This window comes from Hyperolius riggenbachi, chromosome 1, assembly GCF_040937935.1.
Source record: "Hyperolius riggenbachi isolate aHypRig1 chromosome 1, aHypRig1.pri, whole genome shotgun sequence".
Taxonomy (NCBI): domain Eukaryota; kingdom Metazoa; phylum Chordata; class Amphibia; order Anura; family Hyperoliidae; genus Hyperolius; species Hyperolius riggenbachi.
This window is the reverse complement of record NC_090646.1, coordinates 515,574,463-515,599,401: the sequence shown is the minus strand read 5'-3', so window position 1 is coordinate 515,599,401 and position 24,939 is coordinate 515,574,463. Positions and strand designations below refer to the sequence as shown.

The following is a 24,939-nucleotide window of genomic DNA, read 5'->3' as shown; positions in this document are numbered from 1 at the left end:
ATTTAGATAGTAAGTTGTATAACTGAGCAATAAACCGTTAAAGCTGCAGTGGTCTGAATGGAAAAAGTGTGTCTGGTCCTTAAGGGGTTTTAATACTGCAGTCCTTAACCACTTAAAGGGACACTTAAGTCAAACAAAAAAAAATAGTTTTACTCACCTAGGGCTTCCAATAGCCCCCTGCAGCTCTCCGGTGCCCTTGCCGTCTCCCTCCGATCCTCCTGGCCCCGCCGGCAGCAACTTCCTGTTTCGGTGACAGGAGCTGACAGGCTGGGGACGCGAGTGATTCTTGCGTTCCCAGACACATTAGCACCCTCTATGCTGCTATATGGTATATGATATATGCTATAGCAGCATAGATGGCGCTATTGTGGCCAGGAACGCTAAGAATCACTCGCGTCCCCAGCCTGTCAGCTCCTGTCACCGAAACAGGAAGTGGCTGCCGGCGGGGCCAGGAGGATCGGAGGGAGACGGCGAGGGCAACGGACAGCTGCGGGGGCTATTGGAAGCCCCAGGTGAGTAAAACTCATTTTTTTTTTACTTAAGTGTCCCTTTAAGGACTGCAGTCCTAAAACCCCTTAAAGAGAAACTCCAACCAAGAATTGAACTTTATCCCAATCAGTAGCTGATACCCCCTTTTACATGAGAAATATATTGCTTTTCACAAACAGACCATCAGGGGGCGCTGTATGACTGATTTTGTGCTGAAACCACTCCCACAAGAAGCTCTGAGTACCGCGGTATTCTGGACAAACTGCCACAATGTAACAATGTTCAGACAGGAATTAGCTGTTTACAGCTGTCTCTAACAGCCAAAACAGCTAGCAGCAGCTACATAACCTGCCCACAGTAAAAATGTCACCATGTAATAAATGTCAGAATGTAAATCGGGGAGAGGAAAGATTTTACAATGGGCAAACACTGACTAAATCATTTATACATAATTATTGTAAAAATGAAGCACTTTTTTATTCCATTATTTTCACTGGAGTTCTTCTTTCAGGACCGGAGCCTTTTTTTCCATTCAGACCACTGCAGCTTTAACGGTTTGTTACTCGGTCATACAACCTACCACCTAAATGAATTTTACCTCCTTTTCTTGTCACTAATGCAGCTTTTTTTTGGTGCTATTTGATTGAAAAATGTTTTTTTTTTAACTTTCTGTGATAACATTTGTCATAGTAAAATTTCTGTATACATTTTTGTCCAACTTTATTGTGCTACATGTGTATGATAAAAAAAAACATTCAGTGTATATTTATTGGTTTGGGTAAAAGTTATAGCGTTTACAAACTATGGTGCAAAAAGTGAATTTTCCCATTTTGAAGCATCTCCAACTTTTCTGACCACCTGTCATGTTTCATGAGGCGCTAAAATTCCAGGATAGTATAAATACCCCCCAAATGACCCCATTTTGGAAAGAAGACATCCAAAAGTATTCACTAAGAGGCATGGTGAGTTCATAGAAGATTTTATTTTTTTGTCACAAGTTAGCGGAAAATGACACTTTCAGACAAAAAAAAAAAAAAAGAAAGTTTCCATTTCTGCTAACTTGTGACAAAAAAAAATTAAATCTGCCACGGACTCACCATGCCCCTCTCTGAATACCTTGAAGTGTCTACTTTCCAAAATGGGGTCATTTGTAGGGTGTTTACTGTCCTGGCATTTTGGGGGGTGCTAAATTGTAAGCACCCCTGTAAAGCCTAAAGGTGCTCATTGGACTTTGGGCCCCTTAGCACAGTTAGGGTGCAAAAAAGTGCCACACATGTGGTACCATCTTACTCAGGAGAAGTAGTATAATGTGTTTTGTGGTGTATTTTTACATATACCCATGCTGGGTGGGAGAAATATCTCTGTAAATGACATTTTTTTGATTTTTTTTTACACACAATTGTCTATTTACAGAGATATTTCTCCCACCCAGCATGGGTATGTGTACAAATACACCACAAAACACATTATACTACTTCTCCTGAGTATGGCGATACCACATGTGTGGCACTTTTTTGCATCCTAACTGCGCTAAGGGGCCCAAAGTCCAATGAGCACCTTTAGGCTTTACAGGGGTGCTTACAATTTAGCACCCCCCAAAATGCCAGGACAGTAAACACCCCACAAATGACCCCATTTTGGAAAGTAGACACTTCAAGGTATTCAGAGAGGGGCATGGTGAGTCTGTGGCAGATTTCATTTTTTTTTTGTCACAAGTTAGCAAAAATGGAAACTTTTTCCAACCGTGAGGAGTAGTCTGGAAACCAAATGCCTCAAAATGACTGTTCAGGGGTATAAGCATCTGCAAATTTTGATGACGTGGTCTATGAGGGGGCCATAAGCAGGGTGGCCTCTTAGATGACAGGTTGTATTGGGCCTGATCTGATGGATAGGAGTGCTAGGGGGGTGACAGGAAGTGATTGATGGGTGTCTTAGGGGGTGATTAGAGGGGAAAATAGATGCAATCAATGCACTGGGGAGGTGATCGGAAGGGAGTCTGAGGGGGATCTGAGGGTTTGGCCGAGTGATCATGAGCCCACACATGGGCAAATTAGGGCCTGATCTATTGAGTAGGTGTGCTAGGGGGTGACAGGTGGTGACAGGAGGTGATTGATGGGTGTCTCAAGGTGTGATTAAAGGGGGGAATAGATGCAACACTGGCAAGGTGATCAGGGCTGGGGTCTGAGGGCGTTCTGAGGGCGTGGGCGGGTGATTGGGTGCCTTAGGGGCAGATAGGGGTCTGATCTGATGGGTAGCAGTGACAGGTGGTGATAGTGGGTGATTGATGGGTAATTAGTGGGTGTTTAGAGGAGAGAACAGATGTAAACAATGCACCTGGGAGGTGATCTGACGGCGGGTTTGCTGGTGATCTGATGGTGTGGGTGGGTGATCAGATTGCCCGCAAGGGGCAGGTTAGGGGCTGATTGATGGGTGGCAGTGACAGGGGGTGATTGACAGGTGATCAGTGGGTTATTACAGGGGGGATAAATGCATACAGTACACGGGGGGGGGGGGTCTGGGGAGTATCTGAGGGGTGGGGGGGGGGTGATCAGGAGTCCCCAGGGGGGCAGTTAGGACCTAAAATAAAAAAAATAGCGTTGACAGATAGTGACAGGGAGTGATTGATTGGTGATTAGGGGAGTGATTGGGTGCAAACAGTGGTCTGGGGGGTGGGCAGGGGGGGGGGGGGGTCTGAGGGGTGCTGTGGGCGATCAGAGGGAAGGGGGGGGCAGGATCAGTGTGTTTGGTGCAGACTAGGGTGGCTGCAGCCTGCCCTGGTGGTCCCTAGGACACTGGGACCACCAGGGCAGGAGGCAGCCTGTATAATACACTTTGTATACATTACGAAGTGTATTATACACTTTGTTTGCGGCGATCGTGGGGTTAACAACCCGCCAGCACTTCCGAATGGCCGGCGGGTTGTCGTCGTGGGTGGGCGGAGCCTATTGCCGGCGGTTGCGCGAGCATCACTGCGCGCGATCCCCGGCCCGGAAGAGACCCAGGACCCGACGCAATCTGCGTTACGTGGTCCTGGGCATGCCACTTTGCCGCCCCCAATATACAGTGGGCGGTCAGCAAGTGGTTAAGTGGTTAATACTGTGAAAATTACAGCTGTTTACATTTTCTCATTGAAGTCAATAGGGAAAGTCTGATTGGTTGCTTGTATCTCCGCCCACTTTTATGGGTGCCCAAAATGTGACAGAATTTTTCAGCTTCACCCCATGACTAAGTGACGCAAGTTTTGTGGGTCTAACTTCAAAGCTGTATGAGTGGCAAAAGTTTCCAATGAAAGTCTATGGGAAAAATGGGGTCTTCGGGGGGCTGCCCCAGGGGCACGGAGGGTAGGATTGCTTAACAAAGCACAAGCAACTTGCATAGTTATGGGCCGAACAAGTGTGCAAAAGTTCACAATTGTATTCTTAAAACTCTGGGAGGAGTAGTGTATAGAAACTTGCTAAAATGTAATTGTACCCAGTTTGAGTCTACTGATTGGAAATCAGACTATAGCAGGCATGGGCAAACTTGGCCCTCCAGCTGTTAAGGAGCTACAAGTCCCACAATGCATTGCAGGAGTCTGACAGCCACAGTCATGACTCATAAAGGCAAATGCATTGTTGGACTTGTAGTTCCGTAACAGCTGGAGGGCCGAGTTTTCCCATGCCTGGACTATAGGAATCAAATCTTGGCTGCTGTGAAATACTTTTTTTTTTTTTTTCACTTAAAGAGGAACGCCTGTGAAAATAATGTAATAAAAGAAGTGCTTCATTCTTACAATAATTATGTATAAATGATTTAGTCAGTGTTTGCCCATAGTAAAATCTTTCCTCTCCCTGATTTACATTCTGACATTTATCACATGGTGACATTTTACTGCTGGCAGGTGATATAGCTGCTGCTTGCTGTTATGCCAGTTGAAAACAGCTGTAAATGGCTATTTCACAGAATGCAACAAGGTTCACAGACAGGAAACTGCCAGGAGAACCATGGTCCTCAGCGTTTCTTGTGGGAGGGGTTTCACCACAATATCGGCCATACAGCACCCCCTGATGATCCGTTTGTGAAAAGGAATAGATTTCTCATGTAAAAGGGGGTATCAGCTACTGATTGGAATGGAGTTCAATTGTTGGTCACGGTTTCTCTTTAAAGGGAACCTTAACTGAGAGGGATATGGATGTTTCCTTTTAGATAATACCAGTTGCCTGGCAGTCCTGCTGATCTCTTTGGAAGTAGTAGTGGCTGAATCAACTTCCTGAAACAAGCATGCAGCCAATCCAATCTGACTTCAGTTAGAGCACCTGATCTGCATGCTTGTTGAGGGGCTGTGGCTAAGGGCCCATTTCCACTATGGCGAATTCGCATGCATTTTTCACATGCGAATTCGCATAGCAATACAAGTGAATGGGACTGTTTCCACTTGTCAGGATTCCTTTGCATTTTTCTGTGCAGAAAAAAATTGCATGGCAAAGCCATCAGAATTCGCATACTGCATACCGCTATGCGAATCGCATACAATGTATTTAATAGGAAATTCGCATGCGGTTTGGGTATGCGAATTTTGATAGAAACAATGGAAAAATCACACCAGCACTGCCATGGTTAAATTCGCATATATTGTCATCCATGCGAATTCGCATGAAAATTTGCATATACCCGCATGCGAAATTCGCATCCGCATGCGAATTTTTCCTGCGACAATTCCCACCGCACAAGTGGAAATGCAGCCTAAAAGTATTAGAGACACAGGATCAGCAGGAGAGTCAGGCAACTGGTATTATTTTGAAAGGAAAAATCCACATCCTTCTCAGTCTAGGTTCCCTTTAAGGTGTACCCGAGGCTGTGATCTGAGAGCAGAAAAGAGATAAAAAGGGTCAATAGATTTTAGCTCTGGCATACTTTAATGAATGTGTCATTGAGAATATTAAAAAGTTATTTTTAGAAGGTTATACATGATTGTTTATCTCCTTTGTTTATTTTCACCTCGGATGTCCTGTAAGGCAGGGCTTTTCAACCCTGTCCTCAAGAGAGGTAGTTATCAGCTCTGCTGAGACACTAATTACCTCACCTGTGCATGTTTGTGGTTTTCTGCAAAACATGCACTGTTGGTGGTACTTGAGGAAGGGGTTGGGAAGCCCTGCTGTAAGGAAAATGTCAAATATTAAGCACTTCATACCACCAGATCTTTCAATCCCAGTTCACACCTTTATCACATCATGGTTGGACTGTTGCATTGACCTCTACGCCTGTCTTTTTATGTACAGACCTGCAACACCTGCAGTTGAGGCAGCTCATTTAGGCGCCCGCTCCACGCCAGATTTGGGTTCCGCTATAGACCATAATGTTAATTGCAGCTATAGTGGTGCAATCAGAAAAGAGTACATATGTTCCGTAATTTTGCCGCTGGCTATAGCTGGACTCCGAGAAACTCTGTCAAAGGAATAAATTAGGTAATCCGTAGCGGAATAAATATTATATTCCTCTAGGTTACCTAGCACAGGGAGAGCTGTCTCTTGGCTTCTCCCTTCAACCAAAGAATACATGTACTCCCTGCAATTAATACAAGACGCTATAACAACAAATCTTTGTTCACTGTACTGGCTACCTGTAGAATGGAAAATCTTTTTTTAAAATTGGCTACTAACATTCACACCTCTACACAGTTTGGGCCTTGGGTACCTGAAGGATTTGCTGCACCTGCATCACACTTCCTACAACCTAAGATCAACAGGATCTAACTCCTTGGTCAACCCCAAAGTCTGCCTCAAAATTTCCTGAGACTTCCCCAAACCATATGGTGTTTAAATCCAAAATAAAAGCCTGCCTGTTTAGTCTGGCACTCATAGGATTTATGAGATTATTTTTTCAGTCTCCTAAACTGGGGCTACACAGCAAGATTGACTATTTGAGACCAAGATATTTAATTCCACGTAGGCATTTATTTAAAGAGGAACTCCACTGAAAATAACATAATGAAAAAAGTGCTTAATTTTTGCAATAAATATTTATAAATGACTTAATCAATATTTGCCCATAGTAAAATCTTTCCTCCTTGATTTACATTCTGACATTTATCACATGGTGACATTTTTACTGCTGGCAGGTCAGGGGCAAATCCAGGATTTCCAAGGGGGGGATTCCGGAAAGCGGCGTGTGGGCATGGCCAAAACATGGTGTGGGTGGAGCCAAATACTAGCAGTTTCTAGGCTAAATTGCACCCAGGGTTAGGGCGTAAAATGCGCCCCCAACGTTTAGACAGGTATAGGTGCCCGCAGTATAGGTAGCCAGCTATAGGTCCCCCCCCCAGTATAGGTAGCCCATATAGTTGCCCCCAGTATAGGTTAGATAGGTATATGCCCCCAGTATAGATTAGATAAGTAGATGCCCAGTATAGATTAGATAGGTTTATGCCCCGCCAGTATAGATTAGATAGGTATATGCCCCCCAGTATAGATTAGATAGGTATATGTCCCCCAATATAGATTAGATGGTTATATGCCCAATATAGATTATACTGAGGGGCATATACCTATGTAATCTATACTGGGCATATACCTATCTAATCTATACTGGGCATATACCTATCTTATCTATACTGGGGGGCATATACCTATCTAATCTATACTGGGGGGCATATACCTATCTAGATTAGATAGGTATATGCCCAGTATAGGTTAGATAGGTATATGCCCCCCAGTATAGATTAGATAGGTATATGTCCCCCAGTATAGGTTAGATAGGTATATGCCCCCCAGTATAGATTAGACAGGTATATGCCCCCCAGTATAGATAAGATAGGTATATGCCCCCCAGTATAGATTAGATAGGTATATGCCCAGTATAAATTAGATAGGTATATGCCCCCCAGTATAGGTTAGATAGGTATATGCCCCCCAGTATAGGTTAGATAGGTATATGCCCCCCAGTATAGATTAGATAGGTATATGCCCCCCAGTATAGATTAGATAGGTATATGCCCCCCCAGTATAGATTAGATAGGTATATGCCCAGTATAAATTAGATAGGTATATGCCCCCCAGTATAGGTTAGATAGGTATATGCCCCCAGTATAGGTTAGATAGGTATATGCCCCCCAGTATAGATTAGATAGGTATATGCCCCCCAGTATAGGTTAGATAGGTATATGCCCCCCAGTATAGGTTAGATAGGTATATGCCCCCCAGTATAGATTAGATAGGTATATGTCCCCAGTATAGATTAGATAGGTATATGTCCTCCAGCATAGATTAGATAGGTATATGCCCCCCAGTGTAGGTTAGATAGGTATATGCCCCCCAGTATAGATTAGATAGGTATATGCCCCCCAGTATAGATTAGATAGGTATATGCCCCCCAGTATAGATTAGATAGGTATATGCCCCCCCAGTATAGGTTAGATAGGTATATGCCCCACAGTATAGGTTAGATAGGTATATGCCCCCAGTATAGATTAGATAAGTATATGTCCTCCAGCATAGATTAGATAGGTATATGTCCCCCAGTATAGGTTAGATAGGTATATGCCCCCCAGTATAGGTTAGATAGGTATATGCCCCCCAGTATAGATTAGATAGGTATATGCCCCCCAGTATAGGTTAGATAGGTATATGCCCCCCAGTATAGGTTAGATAGGTATATGCCCCCCAGTATAGATTAGATAGGTATATGTCCCCAGTATAGATTAGATAGGTATATGTCCTCCAGCATAGATTAGATAGGTATATGTCCCCCAGTATAGGTTAGATAGGTATATGCCCCCCAGTATAGGTTAGATAGGTATATGCCCCCCAGTATAGATTAGATAGGTATATGCCCCCCAGTATAGGTTAGATAGGTATATGCCCCCCAGTATAGATTAGATAGGTATATGCCCCCAGTATAGATTATATAGGTATATGCCCCCCAGTATAAGTTAGATAGGTAAATGTCCCCCAGTATAGAATAGATAGGTGGAGGAAGGTGCCCCTGTGTGGGGAGAAGATTGCCCTGGGGAGAGAAGAGAGAATAAAATGATGGAGGCGCCAGCCGCGCCAATAAGGGATGCGGGAGCCGGCTTTATTCCTCGCTCCCTCCCTCCCTCTGAATTCCCCTCACCTGCGATCAATGTGTGCCCGGCTCCCCCATGAGTGTGTGCGCAGTGGAGCGGTAGGTCCTCTTACCGCAGATCAGGCGCATCGGCAACTGGAGTCTCCTGCTTCCTGTTTACCATGACGTCACAGGAAGCATAGAGACTAGTTGCCGGTGCGCCTGATCTGCGGTAAGAGGACCTACCGCTCCGCTGCGCACACACTCATGGGGGAGCCGGGCACACATTCACCGCAGGTGAGGGGAATTCAGAGGGAGGGAGGGAGCGAGGAATAAAGCCGGCTCCCGCATCCCTTATTGGCGCCGCCATCATTTTTTTTCTCTCTTCTCTCCCCAGCCGGCCGGGCCATGCGGCAGCCCCACTTCCAGTCTCGGTGCTGGGGGGTGTTCCAGACATCCGGAACACCCCCTTCCGTGCGCCACTGATCTCAACTGTGGAAGGAGATGCAGCTTTTTTGGCATGTTGGAAACAGCTGATATTTCCCACAATGCAACAAGGCTCCCACAGTGTGATGTCAGGACCGTGGTCCTGACATAACACTGTGGGAGGGGCTTCAACACAATAATAGCCATACAGAGCCCCCTGATGATCTGTTTGAGAAAAGTAAAAGATTTCTCATGTAAAAGAGGGTATTGGCTACCGTTAGGTATTAAGTTGAATCCCTAGTTATGGTTTCTCTGTAACATGGAAGTTGAAAATCTCTTGATTTTCAAGCAGTTAACATAGCCGGTGTACCTATAGCCTTATGGTGCCCATATATGGTACAATAAAAATGTTCGATTTTCCTGATTATTCAACCAAACCGATTGAATTGAGTAAAAGTTGGAAAAAAAAATTGATCAAGAAAAACTAACGATTATCCAGTTTTTTCAATAAAAATCCGATCGGACATCTTGAAAGAAATCTTTATATTCGATCTAAAGGAATAATCGAACTAAATTATCTGATCGAAAAATTGTACCATGTATGGGCACCATTAGGCTAGCTACAGAAATCAGAGACACTGGGAGGAATCAGACTGATATGATTGCTAAGTGGTATGGCACTATAGCACAGCAGGTGGTTAAACTGTAGAATACAAATATGGCACAGAACAATTAGTTTTTAAGCCTTATACACGCTCTAAGTCTAAATGATCTTCAGCTGACACAGTCATTCAGTGTCATCTTGGCCAAGAATCTAGCATGTGTAGACCTGCCCCACTGCTGATCACGGGGCGACCCTAATGCTTGAGTAATGATCATTAAAAGTGTATGTGGCTTTAGGAGTTTTATAACAATGTTTGAATTTACATCTCTATGTAAGTGAAAATAATTGTAATAAATAATCAGTTTGATCTCTGATGTCTGTCTCTGACAGCCAGTCCATCTCGGCACAGCATATCAGAGTGGAGAATGCAGAGCATTGCCAGGGACTCAGACGAGAGCTCAGATGATGAGTTTTTTGATGCTCATGGTAAGTGCTGTGACTTTGTTTTTAATCAGTATATAGAACACTTATTCTTATTTTTTATGGAAAGATTATAGCAATTTAAAATGTGCATTATGCTTTTTCACTTTCACAGATTCATTTAAGTTTCATTTAAGTTTCATTTAAGTTTAAGTTTCATTCACATAGGCCTTCAAGCTCTTGAGCACGCCATTTGTTCATCATTTGCTACAGCTTTTCTTCCTACTTCTGCATCATCCCTCTGACATTCATGTAAATCTTGTGTTAACACTACTACCAAATGCAGTTAAGATGCAGTGTCGGTGGGATGCCATTTCTGCATTGTTGTGAATGAAACTTTTACTATTGAGGCTGCCCCTTCTAGAAAACTTTATATAAAGTTGGAAATACATCACATAGTCTTGATTGCACAATCTTACCACTTCCATGTAGTATGAGAGCTGTAGATGTAAACAATATATTCAGAGTATATTCCATCTGTTATTATATGTATCTTATATAGGACCTATATTGATTATTATTATTCATGGTGATTCACCTATGTGTTATATTTGTATATCATTATTGGAGTATTAGGACAATCTTATTGACTGGTTTGACCATTATTTATTAACATATTTATGGATACCGCTGCTATCACCATGTGGTGATTTTTATTATGGTAGGTTTCATCAAATAAAGATTTTTCAATTGAAATGTAATTGAGTGGTCTGGTGCTGTATATTGGGTACTTTTCTCCTTTATGTGTACAATGTGTAACATTACCCAATTAGCACATTCCCTCTTATATACTAAATGTGATTCTTAGGATGGTGCTTTTCCTTCTTGTTTAGTCACATTTTTAACATACGCAAAAAAATAAAAAGGAAGAAATATAAAAATCCACGAAAAAAAGAAAAATCCTCCACTCCCCACCTCCCCTTTCCTCCATCTAAACTCATTCTCAAAAAATCATTACCTCGATCAGAGCCAAACCTCTTAGAGTTCCCCTAATAATTAAACTAGAACCAACCCACCCTTCTCCCACTTAATCTCTAAATTCTTCTGACTCTAAAAAATCACACCACTTACCCCACTTAATATTAAATACCTCTATTTTGTCTTTCTGCAGAGCCAACTGATTCTCCATACCCTTAACTACATTCACTTTATTTATCCATTCACCAAGGGTGGGAGGATTCTGGTAATTATGTATTTATATAGTGCCGACATATTACACAACGCTGTACAGAGTATATTGTCTTGTCACTAACTGTCCCCCCGAGGAGCTCACAATCTAGTCACTACCATAGTCATATGTCTATTTATGTATCGTGTTGTGTATGTATCGTAGTCTACGGTCAATTTAGGAGGAAGCCAATTAACTTATCTGTATGTTTTTGGGATGTTGGAGGAACCCCAGTGCCCCGAGGAAACCCACACAGACACGGAGAGAACATACAAACTCCTTGCAAATGTTGACCTGGCTGGTATACGAACCAGGGACCCAGCTCTGCAAGGCGAGAGAGCTAACCACTATTTCTACTATTTTTCTCGATTACACAGCCTGAATAGAAATTCCACTAAAACAGGAATAGGAACTAAATAGGAATGCCACTAAAAACGGCACAATGCACACAAATTGACTTTACTGCCAGGTACAGGCAGGTGATCGGTAAATTATGTGCTAACATGCCCCCTATTGTTCATGAGAATTCCACCTTTTGGTAAAATAACACACATTTTATGACCTAATTTTCCTCATGAGGTAAAAAAAATCTACCAGAATAGCAAACTGCTTTTACCTCATGCGGTAAAATACCACTTATGAGGTAAAAGGGTCGGTAAGCGTACCAGAATTGAGGCCAATATGTGTACCCCAGACAATGCTTATGTCTGGCTCTCTGGCTATCTTTTCAAATCATTTTAATTAGTAGGTTTATCAATTAAAAAAAAATCACATAAAAAGAAACCTAAATAAGTATTTTTAGTTAATGAAATGCATACACTAAGTGAGAGCTCAAATTCACTCAATTACGGAAAACCCTAATCAATGTATACACGGGTTGTGCTAATTGTGCAATGTGCAGTACATTGCTGGCATTAGTGCTGGTAATATTGCCTGAGTGCTGCTGATCTATTTGGCTGCAGTAGTGTCTAAATAACACCAGAAACAAGCATGCAGCTAATCTTGTCAGATCTGACAAGAATGTCAGAAACACAGCATCTGCTGCATGCTTGTTCAGGCTCTATGGCTAACAGTATTAAGCCTCGTGCTCACGAGGCACAAATGTAGCAAGTCGCCCAATATACAAAAAAAAAAAAAAGCAGCGACAGCTCGTCGCCAGGTCCCTCTGTGCAACAGCCGTACACACGGCGCACAGAGGGACAGAGATGCAGCGGAGGCTGTCGCCGAAGGTTCCTCCCTCCCCCCCCCTCCCCCGCCGGAAGCTCCATACATTGTGTATGGGGTTGTTGTCGCTAGTCCGCATACACACGGCGGACTAGCGACAGTTGTGGCGAAGTTGCGGCGACAGCTGTTGCCGGCGATTGGCCGTGCCAATCGCCTGGCGACAGCTCTGAGTAGCGACGGTTCGGGGTGCGCGCGTCAAACACATGGGCGACCTGTCGCCGCAACACGCGTGTGCCATGTGGTTGTGGCGACAGTTGTAGCCCGTGTATATGGGCCATTAGAGGCAGAGGATCAGCAGGATGGCCAGGCTACTGGTATTGCTTAACAGGAAATAAATATGGCAGCCTCCATATACCTCTTGCTTCAGGTTTCCTTTAAGAAACCTCTTTGGGTTTTTTGTTTGTTTTTTATTCGATGGACGGCTGTTTTTTTTTTTTTTTTCCAACCAAATTAACTAGATAGCTCTTGGTGTCTGTTCTACTTCTACTCTAATTTTCTATGCACCAATCTTAGTAAACCAGCCCCACAGTATTTAACTTCACCCCTTTTTTGTATGAACATACTAATGCATGTCCTTAAATGTCATTTAATTTTGAATTGTTTAGCTTGTTCTTACCTAGAAATAATAAAAACAATAGAGAAATCGAGAACCCACTATAGTATAGTATTTTTGTCAATATGGTAAAAAGAAAACAATATAAGATATACTCACAAAGGTAGGTTGCTGACAAGCAACCACTTTCAAGGCGTTAGGGCAGTGATGGATAACCTTGGCACTCCAGCTGTGACAAAACTACAAATCTCATCCTGCCTCTGCCTCCCGTTATGCTTAGAGCTGTCAGAGTATTGCAATGCCTCATGGGACTTGTAGTTCCACCACAGCTGGAGTGCCAAGGTTAGCCATAACTGTGTTAGGGGAACTGGACGCGTTCCCTCGGGGTAGAAGATGTCGCTCTCTGTAGGCAGGAAGAACGGGAGTAGACCCCTCCACCAAAGGTGGACTAGTGATACTTGTGTCAGAAACACAGAGGCGCCAAAAGGATAAAACAATGTTCGAATTAAAAATAGGGGAAGAGGTACTCACCTACCCATAGAAGATTCCACAAGAAAAATGTTTCAAAAATATTCTTTAATAATATACTGCAATAATTGCAACGCGTTTCGTGGGACACAGCCACGCTCGCTTAGATAACAGATCAACTGCTTCTGTTCCACTACCTGAGGTAGCAGGCTGTGTCCCACGAAATGTTGCAATTATTCGAATACATTATTAAAGAATATTTTTAAAACATTTTTCTTGTGGAATCTTCTATGGGGAGGTGAGTGCCTTTTCCCCTATTTTTAACTCGAACATTATCCTTTTGGCGCCTCTGTGTCTCTGATACAAGTAAAACTAGAAATAATGTTTTACATAGTACCTTTTCCAAGAAGTCAAGTTACGCAAAGTTTCCATTTATATACAACAGGTATTAACATGGGTTAAAATAATGCTAATCAGAGAGAAGTACAGCTCTATAAGTGCCAGGTAAAACACAAGAAAACTGGCTAGCTAAATATATAGCAGCGAAGTTTATATACTAATGGAAATAGGGCCCTTGCCAAGTCATTGTTGAATGTGATGTTGATTAAGGAAATTTCCCCCTGATGGGTCTTGACAGACGAAACCTGTTGGGAGGAGTTACATACATGAGGGGGTGGAGCTAGCAGTGATACATCAGATGGCGTGTTAGTACTAGAATCACGAACTGAGTGTTGATCCAGAGCTCTGCACCTGGAGAGCCTGGGTCAAACTCTATACTGTACACACCAGTCATGTTTGTAGGTGATTTATTTATTTTTTAATATTTTAATTAAACGGAGTTTCACTATGGAAAGCATCATTTTCTATTGAGGATAAGGTGCAATAAAAAGTATTTTCCGGAGAAGGGATCGGAAGGCTGAGGGGAGCCACATCCTCTCAAAGTGCATCTTGACCATCCAAACAGGGATCAGTTAAATTTGGTGAGTCTTGTCCATACCATGGTCTCTCTCCTCACGGTTGTGGTGGCAGAAATTATTTGAGGATTATCACACCCACCGAAGACAAGCGAACACATAGCGTGGATTGTTTTATTCAGTGTCAATCATTACACATTCACTTGTGGAGGGTGCTGGATGGAAGTACTGTTGGGCTATTTTTCCTCTTTCAGACAAAGGAATTACACGTTTTTACACTTCCCACACTTACACATGATGTAAAATTACTGAACTTCTAACTCTGCAAAGCATATGCTCTTATGGATCCTTAAACCAGTCAACAGTAATGTTTTGCCTTGTCTTGTTCTGTCTTTGCTGTGCTTGTGTTTAGAAGATTTGTCAGACAATGAGGAAGTGCTACCCAAAGAAATTACAAAATGGAGCTCAAATGACCTTATGGACAAAATAGAAACAGCAGAAGCTGATGAATTACAAGGTGGGTTGTTTTTTGATCTTCAAGCAGAGTCAAGCATGCTGGATCTGAACTCTTGATATGTGAACGTGAGCTAGTGCAAGTAATCACGTTATACTTCAGCAATATTTTTTCCTTGGTTTTGGATAGAGTTGGGAAAAAGTTGAATCTGTGTGTCAGGGCCCTGTTGATCTTGGCAGTCGCTGAGATTGTGGGTCTCCCCATATGGCACTAGAGCATTGCATGCAATACTGATAAGCTTGATTGTTATTGCTGTCCATGTAGCTTTGGAGATGTGGACTTCCTTGTCCAGTGACATCTTCACAAGAAACAGGAAGCTTAGTGTAATCTCTCCAGTAAGGACGCAGGCAGCATAATAGTAGTAGTGTAAAAAGGTATTGATTTCTATATTCTGAGTACATTTCCCCCAATTACAAGCCCTAAGAACAGGACAACATAAGAGATCTGTTTGCTGCAGATAAAGAGCTTACAAGAAAAACTTTACCAGTTGAAACTCTTTTCCTCAGCAACAAAAATTAAAATAGACTTTCATTGGACTCCTGGGCCACTTTAATGTATATAATATAACGTTAGTTTGCTATCCCCACTCGGGGAACAGTCAGTGATGTGAATAATTGCCTGTGTGTTAGTGCTATTTGAGTGCATGATTGTTAATATCACACTGCACTAAGCACACGTATGTAAGTGGAAATCATAGTAGCAGCAAATGGTTGACTGCTTTGTACCCGTTCCTTGTGAATCAACAGTATATCTAATACAGGCATTGTTCAGGTATCTGCCTGAGAAAGTTCTTCAATTGATACTTCTGTTTTTGGTGTTTTTTTTTTGCCTTTTTGACTTATCGGGTTGTATTAATAAAGGATTATTTGAGCAGTAAAAGATCTTGAGTGGAATTAGTAGTGCTAAATGTCATGTGATGTGTATCGCTGCATAGACATAAGTCCTACATTATTTTATTCCTGCCATCGTCATAAGTTGTCATTCCAGTTATGTTGGTCTGTAAAAAAAAAAAAACCTGATGATTTTAACACCATCACAAATGAAATAAATCATGTTTTTCCATATTGGTATTGCTCATTGTCTGTGTATATATCTTCATTGTACTGAACTGTATTTACTTCTGATTTTCTGTCTATCCTTTCAGATGACTCCTATCATGAAACAGCGGAATATACTGTCAGTTCCAGCGTGGAGGGATTAAGCATAATGGAGGTAATTGTGTCTTGTTATTTTATTGTATCCAAAAGTCCTTATGATATAATAGGGTGTGTCACAATCCATACATGTGTGGATTACATCTTCTGACACTTACTGTACATTTCCCGACTTTCCACTGTGACAAGTTTACTATACACCTTCTGATGCATGCTACACCATCAGGGTGGTAGCTGCAAGTGCACCTGCACAAGGTTCTCACTGGACTGTTATGAACCTGGAGACTGCACTGCCTGCTCCTGCCAGCGCTGGGTCGGGGTTGCAGGAGAGGACGGGGAAGCCTCATTAGGATCCAGAGGCTTCCCCTCCCGAGGTAAGTACTCCCCCCCCCCAAGTGGCTCTTTTTTTTTCATTACAGGTATTCTTTAAAGAGAGTCTGAAGCCTCCAAAACAAAAACACCTGTTCTTACTTGACAGTCCTCTTCAACTTTAATGCCATAGCTGAACCGCTGCATCACCGCGGCTGAACGCTCAATTAATACCCCCAAAATCCCCGGTGCAAATTTCGGGGCTCCTTCCTGGAAGAGGCAGAGCTTTGCGCAGTAGCTCTGACTCTACTCGCGTCAATCTGCACGGATCTCCGCCACCTCCTGCCCTTCTCAGTCTTTTTTTATTGAGAGAGGTGGGGAAATGCGGAGATTGACGCGAATGGAGGCAGAACTACAGTGCAAAGCTCTGCCTCCCCCGGGCAGCAAAAGCCGCGGCCTGGAAAATCGTACAATTTTGCCCCGGAATTTCGGGGGCATTAATTGTGCGTTCAGCCATGGGGATGTGGCATTTCAGCTATGGCATTAATGCTAAAGAGGACTGTGAAGTAAAAACAGGTATTTTGGAGGCTTCAGACTCTCTTTAAGCGAAAAGCCAACCACTGTTGACACTGTAAATTTTGTTTTTGTTCTACCTCTTGCCAATTAAAAAATATATATATATAAAAGTATTTTTCCAGGTGTTGTAGTCACCCATTTTTTACCTTTTTAGTTTCAAATGTTTTTATTTGGCATAGCCAAGAAATCATCAAGAGATTACTAACAAGTGTCCTACACAGGGATCATAATACCAGTTGAACTTTTTTGTTGTTGTTGGAAGTGTTAAAAATAAGGACAGTTGTATCTTTTACTTTCTCTGAGACCCTGAAAGCAGCCATTTTTGACCATCTTTTAAAAACTAGGCCTAATAATTACCGATAGACGCTCTGTATCTGGCATTGCACTGTCCTGAGATTATCTGTAGCATTTCTTTCACTCATCCTCTAAATGGTTTGTGAACATTAATGGGCTTGGACTACTCCGTTACACGACTAAATGTGAGTTTATTTATAATGCAATATTGATAAAGCCGCAGAGACATCCATCATCAGTATCCCAGTAGTGTGACTTCACAGAGGATTAATTCAGCCCTTCACGTGAAAGCCAGCACATTTTGTATTTATCGCATGTCTTTATATACCCCCTCCTTTGGAATACTTCACTTGCCTAAGGAAACTGAGCAGTGAGCGCTTGCAGATCTCCACTCTGAATGTAGGTTTTCCGCTGTGTCATCAGCACTGAAAGGCGCTAAGAGATTCTATGACGTACTTAGCATTCTGTAAAGTCACAGTACATTTCTCTTTCATTCGCTTTACTTGCTTGTATTTTCTTTGCTCTCTAGCATGCATATAGGCATTCTAGAAGACAGTAAGAAAGTGCTGTCTTTAGAGGCACAATAAGGGAACGAGGTGCCCTGATTTGAATAAAAGCTTTTAAAACCAGTTTAAAAACGAAAAAGAAAAATGAGGGGTGGTGACAGAACACCCGTTGTTTTACCATGGTTAATGTTTTGTCCATCCTTTTTCGTCTAAGAGAGCGACCGCAACCAGGTCCGTCCAGGACCACCCCGAGTGGAGTCAATTTTATGGTCTCCACCTGCTTCCTGTGGTCGGTTGCCCCTTGCAACCCTCCTTTGTGAGTAGCCCTTTCAATCAATTGATTTCTCCACACCCCTATTATTGACATACTGCACTATCGGGCTCCCTTTTTTGTCTCCTGTATTTTTTTCCATAGGGTGCCAAAACACCCCAACCACAATTTCTGTCTTTAGAGGTGTTACATTTAATGGCCAATCCAATAGCTTTCAATTTTAAATTGTTATTCAGAATTTGATTAGCTGCTTTAGGTACCCAGTTTTTGCTTCGTCCTCTTAAGGGATCACTATAGGGAAAATTGTAGAATTTAAAATACATGTAAACATATACAAATAAGAGGTACATTTCTTTCAGAGTAAAATAAGCTACACATTACTTTTCTCCAGTTAGTAATATTCTGACAGAGCTGACAGGTGTTTGACTAGTCTATCTCTTCATAGGGGATTCTCAGTATTTCATTTATTCTACACAAAATCACTCCCTGGAAAGAATCTATAGAAAGATGCAGGCTTTCCCCTTACCTGTTTGCACACTATTCTGGCAGTTGGACTGAGCAACTGCCCTTCACTAAGTTCTTTTGAAAAAAAAAAGAAAACCCAGAGAACCCATCACGAGGAGATGGGCTAGTCTGAAACCTGTCAAATTTCTACTGCCTACTGTAAGTGACAGCAGTATTGGAGAAAAGTAATTTATAGCACATTTGAATCTGGGCGAAATGTACTTTTTGTTTTCATGTATTTTAAATTTTACATTTCTTTGCGATAGTTGTCCATATGGCTTAGTATGTGTCTGTTCCATTTTATCCTGTTTTATTCCTGCAGTTTGATGGTTCCATATCAAAGTATGGAAATAAAGTTGTGTTTGTGCTTTTCTGTTCAGAGGCACACAGCAGTCCTCCATATACCAGTCATTCCCAGCATTCCAGCTGTCACTCTCACAAATGTCATTACAAGCTCCACAGGCATGGCTGCAGTAAGTACAGTAAGAGGTAGCAGCGTTGCATCACAGCGGAGTGTTTCCGGCTTGCAAGAATGAAGTAGTGTAGCGCTTACTAAACTGTCTTGAATCAATAAAATGGAGTGGTACATTAATCTCCGGTGTGAAATTGTCTCTTTTTGCCTTTTGTACTGCATGCACATTTTCTGAGGCAGTGACTGCAGGATTGTGAACTAAAGAGGAGCTATTAAGTCTGTGCGACTTCTCTGTCAGTGACCATACATGTATTGTCCTCGGCCAGATTTAACCAACGGATTTAAAGTGAGGATGGTTTGGTGAAATCACTGCAGAGTTACAATATGCCAAACTGATCATTTCTGTTTAATTATATATCTTTTAAACACCCCTAGTTTTTACATTGTCACTTGAAGATATATTAGCAACAGGTCTACAGGGAAAAGTTGGCATGAATTATATTGCTTTTTAGGATTTAAATAATATCAGCTGTATTCTAAAGTCAGGCATACACTATAAAATTATTATTATTATATTTGTATAGCACTGACCTCTTCTGCAGCACTTTACAGGGTACTTAGTCCTAGGGCTAACTGGTCCCCAGAAGAGGTCACAATTTAATCCCGAACAGTATATCAACCTACCATAGTCTAAAGCTTTGTACACTGCCTAGATCAGTGATCTGCCAACTTGGCTCTCCAGCTGTTAAGGAACTACAAGTCCCACAATGTTTTTGCCTTTATGAATCATGACTGTGGCTGTCAGACTCCCGCAATGCATTGTGACTTGTAGTTCCTTAAAGAGAACCCGAGGTGTGTTTAAAGAATGTTATCTGCATACAGAGGCGGGATCTACCTATACAGCCCAGCCTCTGTTGCTATCCCAAACCCCCCTAAGGTCCCCCTGCACTCTGCAATCCCTCATAAATCACAGCCGTGCTCTGAGGCTGTGTTTACATCTGTAGTGTCAGTCTCAGCTGCTCCCCTGCATCCTGCATAGCTCCAGTCCCTGCCCTCGTCCCTTCCCTCCAATCAGCAGGGAGGGAAGGGATGCAGGCGGGGACTGGAGTTCTGCAGAAGGCGGGGAGAGCAGCAGACTGACACTGTAGAGATAAACACAGCCAGCTCTGACAAGCTGTTTGTCAGCAGCGTGGCTGTGATTTAAGAGGGATTGCAGAGTGCAGGGGGACCTTAGGGGGGTTTGGGATAGCAACAGAGGCTGGGCTGTATAGGCAGATCCAGCCTCTGTATGCAGATAATATTCTTCAAACCCACCTCGGGTTCTCTTTAATAGCTGGAGAGCCAAGTTAGCAGATCACTGGTCTAGATGATTCTTGTTAATTCAATGTTTATATTAGCTCTAACATTTAACGTGTTCTAAAAATATATAGTGTATTTCCCACTTAAGCAAGTGTGGAGAGTAATAGTAAAGGGGAACGTATTAAATAAATACAGCATATCACATTAATTCTGATAAGTGGGCCAAGAGCTTCCTGTGTACCATCAAGTTCCTATTCTGCGAAGAACAGATGTCTTTTTTCATGACCACAAATTTCTTATCTGTTGATTTACAAGTTCCTTTTATGTAAATGAAGCGCCACACTCCATATAAACAATGCATTTCGCTTGTGCCGGAAACCTTTGTAACTACTTGGGACAAATGTAACATTTTGAGCCTTGCACCTTCGTAAATATTAGCAATATGTACTCATACTGGTTTGGGTATGGGTGGAATATGAGTGAGAAGGAGGTGGGGGGTGGGGAGGTGTAGGGAGAGAGAGATAGAGTAAAGGTGACCACACACCATACCATTTTTAAATATCTGTTCAATTCAAGAATTACAATCATTTTTTATGACTGATTGTACATTTCAAAAATATGACCAATGTACCACACACATGATAGAAATGATTGGAAACGTTGAGAAAATTGCTAGGGTGTGACAATCTAGCACACACCATACAATCTTTAGAAAAATTAAAGAAACATTTTCAGCATTCCGGATCGATAAAAATCGGAAAAAAAGGGGAAATACGATCGGATTTTTCAGTCCAAAGAAAAAAAAAGCTTTCGATTTTTTTTTAGGGAGACACAATCATATTTATCGAATTGCGGTAAAATTGGATCATTTTATTGTATGGTGTGTGGCCACCTTAACCTCCTTGCTGGTCTAATTCCCGCCGGCAAGGAGGCAGCGCAGCACTTTTTTAAAATGTATTTATTTTTTTCAAGTCATGTAGCGAGCCCTGGGCCGCTAAGCGGCGGCATCCCCCCACCCACTCCGATCGCCTCCGGCGATCGGCGTTCCTTCCGTTCCTTCAGAGTAACGTCATGGATGTCGTGACGTTATAGGGAATCTCGATCCACCCCTCAGCGCTGCCTGGCACTGATTGGCCAGGCTGCGCAGGGGTCTGGGGGGCAGCTCGGCGCGGCGGGTAGCGGCGGCGATCGCGTACTACACGCAGCTAGCAAAGTGCTAGCCGCGAGTAGGAAAAAAAAATTATGCAAATCGGACCAAGCGGGGCCTGAGAAATCCTCCTGCGCAGGTTACCCCGAGCTGTGCTCGGGATAACTGTTAAGGAGGTTAAGAGAGACAGGCAAGAGGGTGAGTGTGTGAGATGCATTTGGTCTCCTGCCTACCATTAAAATCCTGCTTTGAGAAGTGAGAGAGCTGTATAAGGCCCTGTGTACACTTAATCAGTTGGTATGCGTTAGTACGCGTTAGTGCGCGTTGGTACGCGTTTTTTCCATAGCAGTGCATTGGGAAGAAGATTTCAGTTAAAACGCGTTAAGTGTGAAAGGTGCAATAGGAAAACATGGGCGTTACAATCAGTTTTCTTTCCGTTTTAACTGAGAGCAACTGATTAAGTGTAAAAGGGCCCTAAAGCCGCATCTACACGAGTAGATGCGGCCGCGATGCTCCTTATCAATCGAGCCGCTGATGCGGCTCGATTGATAAGATCCGACAGGACGGATCTCCGCACCGCCGATTCCCTGCTCGCTCCCCGCGAGGGGACAATGGCAGGGAATCGAGCGGAAGATAAGCGGCGCCGGCGGGGACGAGCGGGCACGAGCGGGGAATCAAATGCGATGCACGCGCGGCGAGCGGGGACGCGGCGGGCACGCGGAAGAGGCGATCCGGCGGCTAATCGAGCCGCCGGATCTCTGCAATCTCTTATGGTGTAGACGGGGCTTAAGAGGGAGGGAGGGGAAGTTATTCCGGCCAAGTTCTAAGCTCTGATAGCTGAACACTTACTTTTCTGAATTATCCCCTAATGTTGGTTTTTAGTTGGCTTACATTAAATGGCATGTTTGTGCTGTGGTGTATTTAATAAGCTGTTGGTTGAAGTATTAAAATCCAACTTCAGGCACTAATATTTCCTTGTCCCATGAAAGCTGGAATCAGCAGTACTTACCATTTATGCAAGTTCTGGTGCTGATGAAAGTGAATTCACCTTAAAGTGAACCTCCGTACTAAAAATCTACTCAGCAGAACTGAAAAGGCTTGGTGTTTCTTTAACAGTTTCACAGCATCAGAACTTAGTTTTTCTTACCAAAGCATCATTTTTAGCTAAGCTCCACCCTGATGCTGTGCAGAGCATGATGGGATTTCCTATGTTGTTGGTCACGTTGCATAGCAACTGGGAGAGGTGCTCAGGACACAGGACAGTTGGAACTGTGTCTTATGCTCCCTGTCACCTCCTTTCAACCAAAAAGATGGCTGCCATCATGAAATCAAACATTTGCCTGCTCTTTTAAAACAGTGTGGGTAAGAGATTATATTACCTATCTATTTTAATTAACATAACTAATGTAACCTAATGACAGTATGTTTGTTTAGGCTGGAGTTCCTCTTTAACAGTACCTGGTCAGGGGCCCATCTGTTGTCACTTGCTGTGCCACCTATAGGCTGCAGGTTTCAAGGACATCTGCCTGTGGCCCATCTGCATTCACTATGAACAGCTTGTAGATGTTGAGGAGCAAAGCAGTCCCTATAAACTCATTCAGCACTGCTGTTTGGTTTTAATTACAATTTGAAACCAGGATTTTAGCTCCAGAAGGCCTTTTTTAATACAAATTAGCCAAAATTAGTAACATTTGGGTACCGTGCTTATTAAAATGTCAGAAAGTACATATAAATCTGTGCTTTGAGTTGGATTTTAAATTCAAACCTATTAAATGTTACTGTAATGCAGCTGTGTGGCATCTCATCCTATCAATAGAGTGTGCTGTGTTGTTTGTTGAGTCCAGCAGAACAAGGTGTAAGAACATACTGTTCTGACTAGGCTTTTGTACATCAAGACTTATTAAAAGCAAGCCTGAAGCCAAAATAAACTTCTGAGATAATGAATGGTATGTGTTGTACAACTAAGAAATAGAACATTAGTAGCAAAGAAAAAAGTCTCATGTTGTTTTCCAGTACAGGAAGAGTTAAAAAAAGAAAACAAAAATACTTTCGTAGTTATCTATGCAAAGGAGCTTCTCTAAACTCTTCGATCCAACGCGGGTGCATTCAGTCCTGATTTATGAAGCACTTAAACAGCAGAGAAACAGTGAGAGACAGTTTGAGATAAGGTTTTCCTGCAGGAAAGTTCAAAGGGTCACTATTTCTGTTTTGTTTTATAGCTTAAAAGAGTGCTTTCTAAATTGCAAATATTACAGAATAATGCAATGTTATAAAAAAACAATAGTATTAGAACTGAACATAAAATGAGACTTTTCTTTGCTACTAAAGTTCTATTCCTTATCAGTACTACACATACAGGTTATTATATCATAATTTTTTCTCACTTCAGGTTTGCTTTAACCACTCTGCGACCGTCTAACGCAGGATGGTGGCCGCACAGTGGCATCCTTGTTCCTCCTGTATGCGTGGGTGCATCATTTCGCGATTTGACGGGAGCTCGTAAACAAACAGTGCTGGGATCTGTGATCAGCCTGCCAGCCATGATCAGAGCTGGCAGACTGTTACAAAAAAAAACCCCTGCTATTTTTATTTGTACAGCGCTGCAATCTAGCGCAGAGCTGTACAGGGACAGCTTTGTCACTGAGTTGTCTCAAGGAGAGGCTCACAATCTTATCCCTCTCATAGGCTGATGCCTATGAGAGATGTTTCTACTGGTGGTTCTCGGGGGAGGGAGGAAAATATAAAAATAAATAGATATTTTTATTAAAAAATAAATAAGTATAACATTTATAATAATAAATAAAAAGAGATTGCAGCAGCAATCAGATCCCACCAACAGAAAGCTCTGTTGGTGGGAAGAAAAGAAGGCAAGATTAATTTGTGTGCTAAGTTGTATAACAATAACCAGCCACACAATAACCGTTGAAGCTGCGCAGTGCTGAATTGTAAAGAAAATGGCCTGGTCACTAGGGGAATGTAAGCCTGTGATCCTCAGGAGGTTCATGCTAATACAGGTAAAGCAATTGTGCTAATATGAATTAATCAAAGAGTCCTTCAAAAGTGCTAGATCTTTCTTGGCAAAATTGCTAGTCTGGGATCTTTAACGCCTATGGAGGAAATGATACAGATGGCTGCAGCACACTGACAGTACTTTCAACATCCAGGCTGTGTGTAAAATGATTGCCACACTCGACACACAGAACTTTACATTGAATGAGACGAGAAGGCATGCATAATGTGTGTTCTGCCATATATGGATAGTTAAGCTGTGTTGAGGCCATTTCATTTTAGCCATTTGAGATGTTTTTGCTTAAAATGATTCTTATGTGTGTGTTTTTTTTGTGTGTGTTTTTCCCCAGGATGAATCAGCACAAACCTCCTTGCAGCCATGTAAAGTCCATGTACTGATCTTGGTACTTCATGGGGGTAACATCCTGGATACAGGCTGTGGAGATCAGAACTCCAAGCAGGGTGACGTCAATACCATCAAGTCTGTCTTTGACACAGTAATGAGGGTGCATTACCCAGCGGCATTAGGACACATTGCAGTCAGGCTAGTTCCCTGCCCAGCCATCTGCTCAGAAGCATTCTCATTGGTATCCAAGTGA

At 42.5% G+C, this 24,939-nt stretch overlaps 1 protein-coding gene across 12 annotated transcripts in view; it reads left to right on the top strand.

Annotated features, from left to right (window-relative positions):
* PITPNM2 (phosphatidylinositol transfer protein membrane associated 2) overlaps window positions 1-24,939 on the top strand; it is a 437,162-nt gene that overhangs the window by 284,777 nt on the left and 127,446 nt on the right. For 10 of the 12 annotated variants that reach the window (XM_068244437.1, XM_068244447.1, XM_068244430.1 and 7 more), the window contains 4 exons: window positions 9,929-10,024; window positions 14,758-14,862; window positions 16,004-16,071; window positions 24,691-24,935. In XM_068244437.1, the coding sequence (XP_068100538.1) occupies window positions 9,929-10,024; window positions 14,758-14,862; window positions 16,004-16,071; window positions 24,691-24,935 (514 nt within the window). Of the gene's footprint in view, window positions 1-9,928; window positions 10,025-14,757; window positions 14,863-16,003; window positions 16,072-18,853; window positions 19,066-24,690; window positions 24,936-24,939 lie in introns of those variants that run through there. The other 2 variants (XM_068244424.1, XM_068244484.1) reach the window with 2 other exon arrangements.